Below are 16,160 nucleotides of genomic sequence, written 5' to 3' on the forward strand. Positions count from 1 at the left end.
CCGGGAGGCGGAGCTTGCAGTGAGCTGAGATCCGGCCACTGCACTCCAGCCTGGGTGACAGAGCGAGACTCCGTGTCAAAAAAAAGAAACTACTAATCAAGTTTAGGCATAGTATCAAATAGAAAGAGTCACAATCATCTGAAAAAGTTATTTAAATACCCCTCCTTATTTCCAACTATGTATCTGTGTAAGCTGATTTTCTTCAAATATTTCAACCAAAACAACATAGCACAAGATTGAATGCAGTAAACAAATATGAAAATCTATGTGTGTATGCTTATGCCAGACATTAACGAAGTTGCAAAAAGTGTAACATAATGACACTATACTCACTAAATTCTTTTTTGTTTTGAAAAATAATTATTTTTCATAAAGACGTTATATAAACATGTAATGAGTTAATTTTTTAATAAAATAGTTTAAGCATTTCTTAGTCTTCATTTTAATACAGTAAGTATTGATACATACAACTTACATAAAAAAATGTTCTTTGGGATCCTCAATCATTTAATTGTGTAAAGGGGTGCTGAGACCAAAAAGTTTCAGAAGTGCTAATCTAGTAGACTTAATACAATAAATGACTATCAGAAATCTGTTGGTTTACCTTTTTTATTTTATTCATTTAATTTTATTTTTTAATTGACAACAATTATACATATTTGTGGGGTACACAGCAGTGTTTCAATACATATAACATATACTGATCACACTGGGATAATTAGCATATCCATCATCTAAAATACTGATCACCTCTCTGTGTTGGGATCAGTCAATATATTCTTTTTAGCTATTTGAAACTATATATTGTTAACTATAGTCATCCTATAGTGGTATAGACTACTTGAGCTTATTCTTCCTATCTAGCTATAATTTTATATCCTTTAATAAATGCCTCCCTATCCCTCCCTTCTCTCTACCCTTTGCAGCCTCTAGTATTCTGTCCTACTTTTTACTTTAACGTGACCAAATTTTTTTAGCTTCCACATATTAAGGAGAACATGTGGTGTACAACTTTCTGTTCCTGGTTTATTTCACTTAACATAATGTCCTCCAGTTCCATCTATGAATGACAGGATTTCATTCTTCTCGCTCTTTTTTTATTTTTTTGAGACAGAGTTTTGCCTTTGTTGCCCAGGCTGGAGTGCAACGGTGCCATCTCGGCTCACTGCAACCTCTGCCTCCAGGGTGCAAGTGATTCTCCCACGTCAGTCCCCCAAGTAGCTGGAATTACAGATGTCTGCCACCATGCCTGGCTAATTTTTGTATTTTTAATACAGATGGGGTTTCACCATGTTGGCCAGGCTGGTCTCCAACTGCTGACCTCAGGTGATCTGCCCGCCTCGGCCTCCCAAAGTGCTGGGATTACACGCGTGAGTCACCGTGCCTGGTCAGGATTTCATTATTTTTTATTGCCGAACAGTATTCCATTGTGTATGTATACCATATTTTTTTATACATTCATCTGTTGTTAAACACCCAGGCTGATTCCTTATCTTGGCTATTGTGAACAATGCTGCAATAAAACACAGGGGTGCAAATTGTCTCTTTGATATAATGATTTCCTTTCCTTTGGGTACATTCACAGTAGTGGGGTTGCTAGATCATATGGTAGCCCTATTTGTAGTTTTTGAAAAATCCTACGTACTGTTTTCTATAGTGGATGTATTATCCCACCAATGGCACAGAAGAGTTTCCTTTCTCCACATTCTTGTTAGTATTTGTTGCTTTTTGGTTTTTTGTTTTCTTGTCTTTTTGATAACAGCCATTCTAACTGGGGTAAGATGATACTTCATTGTGGTTTGATTTGCATTTTCCTGATGATTAATGATAAGTATTTTTTCCTATTTTTTGGTCATTTGTATGTATTCTTTTGAGAAATGTCTGTTTAGATCATTTGCCCACTTTTTAATCAGATTGCTTGTTTGTTTGCTACTGGTATGTTTGAGTTCCTTGTATATTCTGGATATTGATTCCCTGCTGGATGAGTAGTTTGCAAATATTTTAAATCCCATTCTATAGGTTGTCTTCTCACTCTTGTTTCCTTTCCTGTGTTTCAAGCTTTTTGGTTTGATATGATCCCATTTGTTTATTTTTGCTTTTGTTGTTTGTGCTTTTGAGGTCTTGTTCATTAAATATTTCCCCAGACCAATGTCCTAAAGCATTAACATTTAGGTCTTTTTCTGTTTTTGTTTTGTTTTGCTTTTTTGAGATGGAGTCTTGCTCTCCCAAGTAGCTGCGATTACAGGTGCCTGCCACAATGACCAGCTAATTTTCTGTATTTCTAGTAGAGATGGGGCTTCATTATGTTGGCCAGGTTGGTCTCGAACTCCTGACCTCAAGTAATCCACAAGCCTCGGCCTCCCAAATTGCAGGGATTACAGTTGTGAGCCACCACACCTGGCCACATTTAGGTCTTTGATCCATTTTGTGTTCATTTTTATATGGGGTGAGAGGGTGAGAGGTTGGAAGCCTTGGTTTCATCCTTCTGCATATGAATATCCAGTTTACCCAGCACCATTTATTGAAGAGGCTGTCCTTTCCCCAGAGGGTGTTCTTGGCTCTTTTGTCAAAAATTAGTTGGTTGTAGATATGTGGATTAATTTCTGAGTTCTCTATTCTGTTTTATGTTCTCTGTGTCTCTGCGTTTTTATGCCAGTATTATGCTGTTTTGGTTACTACAGCTTTGTAGTATATTTTGGGATCTGGTAGTATAATGCTCCAGCTTTGTTCTTTTTACTCAGGATTGCTTTGACCATTTGGGGTCTTTGTGGTTCCATACAAATTTTAAGATTTTTTTTCCTCTTTCTGTGAAGAATGACATTGGTATTTTGATAGAGATTGCATTGAATTGTAGATTGCTTTGGGTGGTATTGCCATTTTAACAATATTAATTCTTCCAATCCATGAACATGGGATGTTTTTCCATTTGTCTGTATCCTCTTTAATTTCTTTCATCAGTGTTTTATAGTTTTCCTTATAGAGGTCTTTCATTTCCTTGGTTAATTTATTACTAAGTATTTTATCTTTTATCTATTATAATTGGGACTGTGTTCTTGATTTCTTTTTCAGTTAGTTTGTGGTGTATAAAAACACTACTAATTTCTGTATATTAATTTTGTATCCTGCAACTTTACAGAATTCATTTGTCAGTTCTAAGAATTTTTTGGTACAGTTTTTAGGTTTTCCTTTCTTTTTTTTTTTGAGACAGAGTCTTGCTCTGTCGCCCAGGCTGGACGGCAGTGGTGCGATCTCGGCTTACTGAAAGCTCCACCTCCTGGGTTCATGCCATTCTCCTGCCTCAGTCTCCCAAGTAGCTGGGACTACAGGCGCCTGCCACCATGCCTGGCTTTTTTTTATTTATTTACTTTTATTTTTACTTTTACTTTTTTTAGTAGAGAAGGGGTTTCACCATGTTGGCCAGGATGGTCTCGATCTCCTGACCTCATGATCCACTCGCCTCGGCCTCCCAAAGTGCCGGGATTACAGGAGTGAGTCACCGTGCCCGGCTGAGTCTTTGGGTTTTTCTATATATAGGATCATGTTATCTGCAAACAGATAATTTGATTCTCCTTTCCAATCTGGATACACTTTATTTCTTTTTCTTGTATAATTGCTCTGGCTAAGATTTCTAGTACTATATGTAATTGTTGATTCATCTTGCTAAATGTTTATACATCAGGATAAAGTATTTTTTGCACTTTTAAAATACTTGGCTAGTCTACTAAGAAACTGTAATTGTTTTGTGGAAATCATAGGATCAATATTTCTTTAAACATAATCAGTGTTGTTAAGTACAAAGTTTAACATCAAAATATTTAATGACTTTAAAACATGAGAAAGTTTAAAGAGAACATTTTCTTGATATCTTATTCTACTTTATATTTCTTTTTTCATACATCTGATACACAGAAAAATGGAGTATAGTTTTTAAGTTTGCCTACACTATTTACTAATGGTATGTAATAATTTTAATGTCCAAGAAAATTATTGTCTATAAATGTCCCTCGGTATTCCAATTTCTGTTCAAATTTTTAAAAAATCATTTCCATTTTAACATTAGCATTTTTAAGAGAATAACTTAACAATAAAGAAGGAAATAGGAGCCTCTCCTCTGTCAGTACTAGCGAATAGTGGAGAAATCAGAATCTATACAGTACCTTTTGTGTAGCTCTGTGTCTTGAGGCAGGAAGTAGCTTCATAGTCTTCTGAGATGTTACTCCAACCTAAAGAAAAACACCAGGTGCTTAGTGAATTTAATTTGAAGTTATTACAGAGATTAAAAGGATCAGCAGATTTAGGTTATAGTGAACCTTTTTGTTAAACTGAAATTAGTGATATAACTATTATCAGTAATTAACTTGTTTTCTAATGAGGTATGTCATATTAGTCAGAATACATATATAAAACAACCAAAATAGTAAAATTTATCCTATAAAGTTGCCAAGCCAAAAATAGTTGTGTAAGATGACTGTCAAGATGCTTTATTTAAAAATATCTCTAGAAGCCTTCTTTTCCAACTGCATACAGTTGTTGAGCAAAGTGATTCAAGAACTTTGAAAATAGATTATAGTTACTAAAAATGCAACGTTAAAACCACATGCAGTGGCTCATGCCTGTAATCTCAGCACTTTGGGAGGCTGAGGTTGGAGGATCACTTGAGCCCAGGTGTTCAACACCATCCAGGCAACACAAGAGACTCTGTCTCTACAAAAAATAAAAAATTAGCTAGGCATGGTGGTGCATTCCTGTAGGCCCAACTACTTGGAAGGCTGAGGCAGGAGGATAACTTGAGTCCAGGAATTTGAGGCTTTGGTGAGTCATGATCATGCCACATGCCACTGTACTCCAGATTGGCTGGGTGACAGAACAAGACCCTGTCTCAAAACAACAACAACAACAACAACGATTTCTGCTAAAATAACAAACATGATGATGGCCATAATATCCGATCTAACGGGTGAAGATTATTTTACAAAAAAATACAGAGGATGAAAGCAGCAGGGAACTGTCACTGCTGGTGTATAGTTAGGAGAAGAGGATGGGACCAATGGGAGAGAAATTGGTGAAAACAACACATCATGATAAAACTGTCATATAGTATAAATGACTTTATTCTGAATTCCAGAAAATTGTATTAAAGTCATCTGTTTAGATTTGTATTTCTGAAACATCAATCTAGCAAGTGATGTGAAGGATGGCTTGGAGGGAGATGAAGCTGGTGTTCAGGAGCCCAGTTTGGAGGTTATTTCAATTATTCAAGCAAGAGAAGATAAGAACCCAAATGAGGGTAATAGAGATGAAAGACACGGGACAGATTCAAGAGATATTTTGGAGTTAAAAGCAGTAAGATGTGGTGACCAGTTGGATATGGAAGATATTAAGGTGGGAAGTACATAGCATAAACCCCTAGAAAATTGACTGGGCAAACATTTGTACCATTAGCTGAAATGAGATGGCCTAAAAATATGGTGAGGAATTGGGGTAGAGAGAATTTTAGGTCTGAAAGGAATTCTGAAAGGCAGTGTGTTGTAACAAAAAAACACCAGTTCTGGAGTCCGAGACTTTGATTCAAATAGCAAATCCCTAATTTTTAGCTATTAAGCAAATTACTTACCTTCTTTAACCCCTTAGATCCTCATTTATAATATTGTCTACTTTGCAATTTTTTTTTTTTTTTTTTTTTTTTGAGACGGAGTCTTCTGTCACCCAGGCTGGAGTGCTGTGGCCAGATCTCAGCTCACTGCAAGCTCCGCCTCCCGGGTTTACGCCATTCTCCTGCCTCAGCCTCCCGAGTAGCTGGGACTACAGGCGCCGCCACCTCGCCTGGCTAGTTTTTTGTATTTTTTTTAGTAGAGACGGGGTTTCACCGTGTTAGACAGGATGATCTTGATCTCCTGACCTCGTGATCCGCCCGTCTCGGCCTCCCAAAGTGCTGGGATTACAGGCTTGAGCCACCGCACCCGGCCTACTTTGCAAATTCTTATGAGGATTAAATATGTTGGTAGGTATGCTAAATTCTTAGAATAAGCTAGATACACATTAAACTGTTTTCATTGCTTTTTTTCCCCTTCTCGAGACAGTCTCACTCTGTCGCCCCGGGTAGAGTGCAGTGGCATGTCGGCGCACTGCAGCCTGCCTCCTGAGTTCAAGCGATTCTCCTGCCTTAACCTCCCGAGTAACTGGGATTACAGGCGCTCGCCACCACGCCGGGCTAATTTTTGTATTTTTTGTAGAGACGAGGTTTAACCGTGTTGGCCAGGCTGGTCTCGAACTACTGACCTTAGGTGATCCGCCCGCCTCGGCCTCCCAAAGTGCTGGGATAACAGGCGTGAGCCACCGCCCCCGGCCCAGTTTTCATTGCCTTTACTATGATCTGCCTGGTGCGGTCCAGATCACAGTAAGAAACAAGTGCCCGGTGCCTCGGAGAACGGTCCGGGTAGAGATGGAGATTGAGGATTAGAGGCCCTCAGGCAGCCACGGCTAGGGAGCAGGAGAAGGGCCCTGGGGGGAATCCGGGATCAGACCGTGTCAGCATTTTCAGAGCATTCTCAGGACCCGGCAGGAGCCAGCACCGTGGGGGCTTGCGCCGCTTTTCCCCGGTCGCCTTGGACCGTCACAGACAAGAGGGAGCTGCCCAAAGGCGGGGCGCTGAGAGGTCGGCACCCAGCCCGGCTCCTTCGCCTCCGCACCAGCTCCTGGAGACCCAGACTTTCGGCAGTGGAAGGAAGGAATCCTCTTTGGGAGCTGGGCTTGTCCAGCGCGGTGCCCGCCCCATCCCTTGGGTTTACCTGTAGATAATCCATTCGGTTTAAAATCGGATCCATGATGACAAAGCGGAGGGGCTAAGCAGCGCCGGACAAGAACAGGAGGGACAGAGACTTCCGGCCCGCAGGCCTCCGACCCAGTCAAAAAGCCGCCCGCGCCCCCTCAGAATCCAGCTCCAGCTACCGCGCCCACTTCCTGGGCTGCAAAGGCCGGGCAACAGGGCAGTGGCGTCCTGCGTGACGTCAGTACGCTGCTGCGAGGGGCTCCTGGATGAATGTGAAGGCCCGCCCCTTTCCCGAAGCACCGCCCACTAGTAGCGTGTTCCAATCAGAGGCGGAGAGGAACTAAGGGCGCAAGGGCCGGGAGACCCAGACAGGGCGGTTTCCACAGAGACCCCAGATGCAGCCTTGGCTCCACCCTCACCGCGGCCCAGGTCTAATACTGGCCTTCTTTCCTCATCGCTGTAGAAAAAACTAGTTAAGCCTACTAGATTCTGACCGATTTCTCTCTGACATTGGAAAGGGTCCCGCGAAGAATTAGGTTCCACCGTTATAGGTGTTAGCTTACAGCAGCGGTTCTCAGACTTTTGGCCTTAGGACTTCTTTACAAAACTCTTAAAAAACCATTGAGGACCACAAAGTCATTTGCTTTTTTGTGGGTTTTCTCTCGTTTTTATTTATTTTTTATTTCAATAGTTTTGGGTGTACCAGTGGGTTTTGGTTACATGGATGAACTCTTGAGTGGCGAATTCCGAGATTTTAGTGTACCCGTCACCCACCAGTGTACACTGTACCCAATATGTAGTCTTTTATCCCTCACCCTGCTCCCAATCTCCTCCCCACCTGGAGTCCCCAGAATCCATTACATCACTCTGTGTGTCTTTGCCTCCTGGTAACTTAATCCCACTTATAAGTGAGAACATGCGGTATTTGGTTTTCTATTCCTAAGTTACTTCACTTAGAATAACGGCCTCCAGCTCCATCCAAGTTGCTGCCAAAAGATATTATTTCGTTCCTTTTTATGGCTGAGTAGTATTCAATGGTGTATATATATACTACATTTTTTTATTCACTCCTTAGTCAATGGACACTTAGGTTGGTTCCATATCTTTGCAATTGCGAATTATGCTGCTACAAACATGCATATATATGTCTTTTTCCTTTGGGTAGATACCCAATAGTGGGATTGCTGGATTGAATGGTAGCTCCACTTTTATTTATTTATGGAAGCTTTATACTGTTTTCCATAGTGGTGGTATTAATTTACATCCCCCAAGCAGTGCAAAAGTGTTCCCTTTTCACCATATCCACGCCAACATCTACTGTTTTTTAATTTTTTTTTTTTTTTTTTTAGATAGAGTCTTGCTCTTATTCCCTAGGCTGGAGTGCAATGGCACTATCTAGGCTCACTGCAACCTCCGGCTCCTGGGTTCAAGTGATTCTCCTGCCTCAGCCTCCCGAGTAGCTGGGATTACAGGTGCCCGCCACCACACCTGGCTAATTTTTGTATTTTTAGTAGAGACAGGGTTTTGCCATGTTGGCCTGGCTGGTCTCAAACTCCTGACCTCCTGATTTGCCCGCCTCATGGCCATTCTTGCAGGAGTAAGGTGGTATCTCACTGTGGTTTTAATTTGCATTTCCCTGGTGATTTAGTGATGTTGAGCATTTTTTCAGGTTTGTTGGCTATTTGTATATCTTCTTTTGAAAAATGTCCTTTGCCTACTTTTTGATGGGATTTTTTTTTCTAACTGATTTGTTTGAGTTCCTTGTAGATTCTAGATACAAGTCCTTTATCAGATGCACAATTTGAAAATATTTTATTTTACTCTATGGACTATTTACTGATTATTTCTTCTGCTGTGCAGAAGCTTTTTAGTTTAATTAGGTCCAATTTATTTATTTTTGTTTTTGTTGCATTTGGCTAATGTCCAAAAGAGTTTTTCCAATGTTATCTTCTAAAATTTTTGTGGTTTCAGGTCTTAGATTTAAGTCTCTGATTCATCTTGAGTGGATTTTTGTATAAGGTGAGAGATGGGAATCCAGTTTCATTCTTCTACTTGTGGCTAAACCAGTTTTCCCAGCACCATTTATTGAATAGGGTGCCCTTTTCCTAATTTACGTTTTTGTATGCTTTGTCGAAGATCAGTTGACTGTAAGTACTTGGCTTTATTTCTGGGTTCTCTATCTGTTCCATTGGCCTATGTGTCTACTTTTTCTTTCTTTCTTTTTTTTTTTTTTTTTTTTTTTTTTACCAGTACCATGCTGTTTTGGTAACTATCCTTGCAGTATAATTTGAAGTCTGGTAACATGATGCCTCCAGATTTGTTCTTTTTGCTTATTATTACTTTGGCTATTCAGGCTCTTTTTCGGTTCCATATGAATTTTAGAACTTTTGTTTTAGTTCTGTGAAAAATAGTAATGATATTTTGATGGCAATTATACTGAATCTGTGGATTGCTTTGGAAAGTATGAAGACCATTTGTTTATATGAGTTTACCTATTGATTTTAACCATATTAGACATTAGAACTGAAAACAGTGTTTTTTAAAAACCTATGACAAATATCTTAATTAAAAATATTTTCCAAAATCAAAGAGTAAAATGAAATAACTGGTACTGTGTGCAAATCTATTTTCTATCCATTTTAATAGTAGACAGGAGGAGCTTCAAATCTGCTACTGCATTCAATCTATTGTTATATGTTGTTTTCATGTATATGAAGAAAATTTCATCCAAATTCAACAAGTCAAGTGGTACACATTAAAACATTCCACATTGAAAGGTTAGTTGCAATGTGAAATGTGACTTCGTTACATAACATCAAAAAATCCCATCTGTTAGTACCACCATGGATCTCATCAGTAAAGTCCCGAGTATGGGAGATCTGTCAAACTTAGATGGCGAATACATATTTTCCAAAATTCAAATTTGTGCTTGAAAGTTTGAAATTTACACATTGGCAACAAATGTCGATTGTTTTCCTTGAACTGATAGGTTCCCTTCTTGAATTCACAAGAAAGTAAATGCCAAATATCTAAGTCTGAATAATCATGATTTGTCAGTAATTCCTTCAAATAAAAATAGTGTCCCATGAAAAAAGCAGCAAGTTCAGCTAGCAGCTCAATCCCACAAGTGCTTTTCCTTGAGACAGCTAATGTACTTCAATATTCAGTAGAAGGATTTTATACATACTTCTTATGTCATCACATAGAACATTTAAAAAGACATATTCAAGAGTTAAGATGTAATAAATGAGGGCTGAATCAGAAGAAAGAAAAAAAGAAAAAAGATAATAGTAACAATGTTGCTGCTTCGTAAAGGACATTTTTATATGAAATGGTTTTTGTTTCCTATCAGTGCATGGCATGTAGAATATAGTATCTACTAGTACAGTTTGGAGCCACTATTTTGATTTATGCTTAAGCACTAGCAGTATTAACCACCATTGTTTTGGTACCATCATCGCAAATGTCAGCAGAGTGAAATGGAAAATCACATCTTAGTATTATGAAAATAGTTTAAAAATTGCAGACAGCTGTGAAAAGGCCTCAGGAACCACCTCTGCCGCTCGGGGCCCCACAGACTACTACTGACCCATAGTGACCCACGATTTAAGAGCTGACATTCTTTGACTCACTTTCATCAGTCCTTCTTTCATGTGCATAGAGCTCTGCCTAGGGAAGTACAAATGAGTTCAGATACAGCTACTTCCCTGATTTTTGTGTTTTTTCTTTTTCTTTTTCTATTTTTTTTTTTTTTGTAGAGATGGAGTTTTGCCATGTTGCCCAGGCTGGTATTGAACTCCTGGGCTCGAGTGATCGCCCACCTCAGCCTCCCAAAGTTCTGGGATTACAGACATGAGCCACTGTGGCTTTCCAGGAAAGAGTTCACAAATAATTGTGAAACAAAAAAAATTAAATCCCTGAGAAGAGGTACTTCTTTAGAAGAGAAGTTATTTACTGCAGCAATATTTGAAAAAGTTTTCCCTATGTTCCAGACAATTATTTCTCTGAAGCTAAAATAATTCCACATTAAAACAGACAATACATGAAGATGGGTTAGCTCTTCAGCAATTTGGGGGAAATATACATCAATTTACATTCAAGAAAAAAATACAGATAAATCTTAGAAGTCAACTGAAAAATAAAGCCATAGAAGAGATAGAAGAAAATAGAATTGTATAGCATTTTACAGAATTTTGGAGGTTGGAGGATATATTATTAGTTTGCTAGGGCTGACATAGCAAAGTACTACACACTGGGAAGCTTTTCAACAACAGAAATTTATTTTCTCACAGTCCTGGAGTCTGGAAGTCATAGATCAAGGTGTCAGCAGGGAACCAAACCAATCTTCAGAGGCCTCTCTTCTTGGCTTGTAGATCGCTGTCTTCTCCCTGTGTCTTCACATGGTCCTTCCTCTATATCTGTCTGTGTCTTATCTTGTCTTTTTATAAGGACACCACTCATATTGAATTAGGGCCCGCTGAGATTATCTCATTTTAAATTAATCGCCTCTTTAAAGACCCTATCTCCAACTATAGATACTGAAGGCAAGGACTTTAACACGTGTTTTGAGGGGACACAATTCAGCCCATAACAGAAGGAAACTGATCTCAAAAGGAATAGAAGAAACCACAAAGGAAAAAAGCCGATATGGTGGTACATGCCTGTAGTCTCAGCTATTTGAAGGCTGAGGCTCAAGAAGATTACTTGAGCCCAGCAATCCAGCCTGGGCAAAGTAGCAAGGCCCCATCTCTAAAAAACAAACAAACAAAAAACTAACTTAAAAAAAAAAGAAAAGTAAAGATAAACATTTCAATATGTCACAACAATGTTTAAATGAAAACAAAAATATAGGAGAAAAGAGTTAATACCTTAAAAAATAGTTCATACAAATAATTAAGAAATACTATGATTCTAATAAATAGGCAAAACAAAAACAAAAACAGACAATGCTGGCAGTGCTTATTTTCCATTCAACAAGTGATGTCCACTGTTTAATTAGTTGTGTAGAAGGAAAGCAAGAGTTTGTTTTGAAGCTCAAATTTATTTTAAAACAGTGAAATGAGGCTATGATATAGCATCAAAACAATACAAAATTTTGTATAATATGATATTTGGAGTTCTTTGATTTTGCATTTAAAAATGCAATTTATTATTTTTAAAGTACATACTATGTTTTGTTTCTAAATGATTAGCAAAGATTTCAAACTACTAATTTTAAGTATTCCTCAACTAATTAATTAGCAGGGTGAGGAATTTTTATTCACAATAAAGAAAATGTCAAGTTAAATTACCACTGTGTGTCCTCTTTTTAAAGATGTTTTAAGGTATCAGAGACATCTTGGTGGTCTTTATAAAACTCAACAGAAGATGATTGCCTCTCAGATGTGACAAAGACCACTTTGGAGACAAATTTGCAGAACTATCATGCACCTCAGTAATTTATAACCTGATGTTACGGTGCTAAAGCAATTATTATGAGTATAAGTTAAACAACTTATGGCTAAAAATAAAAGCAATTTAAACTGCATTAAAGTTAAAACCATCAACACGCTAGTGGTGGTCAGCAGACTGACTGAGTCATGAGTAAAAACATTAGTTTCCCCTAACACACGGTATAAATTTAGAAATTTTCAAACTCTTTTTTTTTTGAGATGGAGTCTCACTGTCACCCAGGCTGGAGTACAGTGGCCGGATCTCAGCTCACTGCAAGCTCTGCCTCCCGGGTTCACGCCATTCTCCTGCCTCAGCCTCCCGAGTAGCTGGGACTACAGGCGCCGGCCACCACGCCCGGCTAGTTTTTGTATTTTTTAGTAGAGACGGGGTTTCACTGTGTTAGCCAGGATGGTCTCGATCTCCTGACCTCGTGATCCGCCCGTCTCGGCCTCCCAAAGTGCTGGGATTACAGGCTTGAGCCACCGTGCCCGGCCTCAAACTCTTTTTTAAACTGAACAAAGTTACAGATACCCGTTTTAGGTTTTGTTTTTTTTGGGGGGGGTTCACTTTGTCACCCAGGCTGGAGTGCAGTAGCATGAACACAGCTCACTGCAGCCTCAACTTCCCGGGCTCAAGTTATCCTCTTACCCCAGCCTCCTGAGTAGCTGGAACCACAGACACACGCCACCATGCCCGGCTAATTTTTTTTTTTTGTTTCACCATGTTGCCCTTCTGGTCTCAAACTCCTGAACTGAAGCCATCGACCTGCTTCAACCTCCCAAAGTGCTGGGATTACAGGTGTGCACCACAGTGCCCAGCCTGATTTTGGGAGGCTGAGCCAGGAGGATCGCTTGAGGCCAAAAGTTCAAGACTAGCCTGGACAACATAGGGAGACCCATCTCTAAAAATATATTTTAAAAACTTTATTTAAAAAATTAAAAAAGACACAGAAAGAAAGATTATCACCTTGGATGATATTAACCTGCTGAAACACCTCTAAGAGCTCCAGGGACTAGAAACCCCTGATGTAGCATAACCCTGTTTGCCTGAACTATTTAAACGGGTTGTCCCACACCACAGTCATTAGTGTGGCTTCAGTTCTCTCTTTTTTTTTTTTTTTTTTGTTTTGAGACGGAGTCTCGCTCTGTCGCCTAGGCTGGAGTGCAGTGACCGGATCTCAGCTCACTGCAAGCTCCGCCTCCCAGGTTTCCGCCATTCTCCTGCCTCAGCCTCCCGAGTGGCTGGGACTACAGGCGCCCGCCACCTCGCCCGGCTAGTTTTTTGTATTTTTTTAGTAAAGACGGGGTTTCACCGTATTAGCCAGGATGGTCTCGGTCTCCTGACCTCGTGATCCGCCCGTCTTGGCCTCCCAAAGTGCTGGGACTACAGGCTTGAGCCACCGCGCCCAGCCCAGTTCTCTTTAGATATTGTCCATAAGACAATTTATCTTCCCATTTACAAAAGCTGCTTTCACTTGGCTTGCACATTTGAAATATAAATATATTGACATATTGGGTAAGATAGTTATCCTAAATTGTATCAAATTTGCTTTTAATAAACACAACGTATCATTTTAAAGTTTTTATTGTGCATAAACTCTTTGAAGATACTGTGTACCATTTTTCAAAGTTTTCTCATTATTTCAAGTCTAAGAACCCAAACTTTTGAACAGATTGTGACTTCCATAAAGTCACGGGTGCTCTGTAAATTCAATATAGCAGGAACTTAAAAAGTACCAAACTTTTCAAACAGTAAGTCTAAGTAAGAAGCAGTTTGACTGTTGCTTTCTTTTCTTTATTTTATTTGTAACTGAGAAAAAAATAAGAATAGCAAAGAGGTCAAAAAATGAGAGATGTCCCAAGGAAAGAAGAGTCCTGGGGTTTTGACAATCCTTTAATTAATTTTTTTTTTTTTTTCTAGAAAGTTGTTTTTGGTCCTATTTAAACGCTCCCTTCTCTGAATTGCCCCAACAACTTTGAGCTTTGTTTTCCCAAAGGTACCTGTTAAAAGTGAGTAGGGAAAGGACTTGCTGACCCAGAGCTATCTTTATCCTCAAGTGAAGGACTAATTCTGACAGCAATCCCCTCGACTAATCCTCATTTCAACCGTAGGCTACCACATTAATACCTTCTGTCTTAGTGTGAGTTCCCTAAAAGCAAAACCTAACAAGATTTGGATGTGATGACTCATTAAGGGGATGCTCTCTGGAGAAAGGGAGGGAAGGAAACTCGAAAAGGCAGAGGAAGAAGCTAAACCAAGATTTCATCTCAGCTTGAGTCTGGCATCAGCCTAATCCTTTCAGGAGCTCTGGAGCATGAACTGCACCAAATAGTTGGCCCCACCTTGAGACAAGGGGCTGGCCCTTTGTGCCCCCACCCATCAGTCACTGGCCATGGGGAGGTGGAGGCATCACATCCAGGGTAAGACTGCTTATTTTTAGCTGAGGGCAATTTTCCAGGAGAAGTGATTAGCTAGGAACTGGACAGGAGAATATGGGAGACAGGTGCACTGGCCCAGTAGAGGGCATCTGGGCAGGGCATCAAAAACATCAACCACACACACTACACTTTGTCATCATACCTTCTTCTGAAACAACACCTTGAAATGATAAGGAAAAAAATGAAATATTAAAACTATACCACTTTATACATAGTAAATCAAGAAAAAATGCCTGTTAAGAGTTCTACAGTTGTGAGGGGCATGGACGCAAAAAAAAAAAAAAAAAAAAAAAGTCAGTTTTTTTTTTTTAATTCACATCGTGTGGATACCATGAGGCTTATCTTCATACTTCTCTGATCTTCAGATTCCAAGGATCGTAGGCTGAATGTCCCCAGCTGAATCTGCCACTTTTTCATTCAGCATTTTTTCCAACCCCAAGGAAGAAAATTACAAAATATTCAGTTCCATAGCTATAAGCAAAAACTTTTCACACTTGGAATCTGGACCATACTATAAAACTATCAGAAATATCTATTATAGAAACTTTGTATCTTTACTATCTTAATATAACATATGGTAACATGTAACAATGGAAAAATTCAATGTTTTATTCAGTTCTGAGACACAACATAAAGTCTTAAAACCGTTTAAGACAAATACTCTTAGCATCGCACAAAAGTTAATGAAATGTTCTACAATGGTAGCAAAAAATGTATAAAGTTCCTTTCTTAATTTGTTTTAACTCCCAAAAAGTAGAAATTAAGAAGTAACTTTAAAGAGCTTTATGTAGTTCCATTTAACACTTATTTCTGTCTTCATGTCTAGAAAGCTTTTCTGTGTGACAGCAATGATTTTAAAGTAGCATGTATTTAGTTGGTTTTAAGGACCTCTGAAACTCTTTGAGCTACGATCACAATTCGTATTCCTATAAGACTTGACAGCAACTGACTGAAGAGACTCAGGATGCTAAACATAACTCTATGAGAGATTTAAACGTAGCTGGTTAAAAAATGCTTTGAATGTTTTATGGTCTCTGAAGTGACCGGGGAACTTACTGGTTTGTATGCCTTTTCCCAAGAGGCATTGCGGATATTACCAGCATTCAGCTCAATTATGTAATAAGGCATACGTAGATACATCACAATCTATTTTATATAGAAAGTGGAATTGGAATCCTTTGATAAGAAAAAAAGATGTCAATCATTGTAAGCAATGATGGCAGGAAATGCCTCAAAAGGAACTGAAACACACCTGGGGATGCTTGGCCATGTCTTTCCAGGTACGCCCATAGTCATTGCTCTTTCCTATTTCTTCCCATGAGCAGACCCTCCAAAACTCAGAAGGGAGCTCACGGATGAGATACGAAGTCAGCTGTTGATATCTCATTTAGCATTAAAGCAGCAGAGGCAGAAAACAGACGGTTACAACAAAATGACAACCCTGCATAAACTCCAACTTAAAAGAAAATCACATTACTGAAAAATGATAAATGTAAGTCTAAGACAGAAAGCAAGCAGTC

The 16,160-nt window shown here is 39.1% G+C and overlaps 1 protein-coding gene across 1 annotated transcript in view; it reads right to left on the minus strand.

Annotated features, from left to right (window-relative positions):
- BBS7 (Bardet-Biedl syndrome 7) overlaps nt 1-7,009 on the minus strand; it is a 55,071-nt gene extending 48,062 nt beyond the window's left edge. The window contains exons 1-2 of the mRNA XM_011948611.1: nt 6,789-7,009; nt 4,158-4,223 (exon numbers count right to left, since the gene is read on the minus strand). Coding sequence (XP_011804001.1) covers nt 4,158-4,223; nt 6,789-6,824 — 102 coding nt within the window. The 5' untranslated portion in view covers nt 6,825-7,009. The remainder of the gene's footprint in view (nt 1-4,157; nt 4,224-6,788) is intronic.
- Between the last annotated feature and the right edge of the window lie 9,151 nt (nt 7,010-16,160).

Source organism: Colobus angolensis, unplaced genomic scaffold (genome assembly GCF_000951035.1).
Source record: "Colobus angolensis palliatus isolate OR3802 unplaced genomic scaffold, Cang.pa_1.0 Scaffold280, whole genome shotgun sequence".
Taxonomy (NCBI): domain Eukaryota; kingdom Metazoa; phylum Chordata; class Mammalia; order Primates; family Cercopithecidae; genus Colobus; species Colobus angolensis.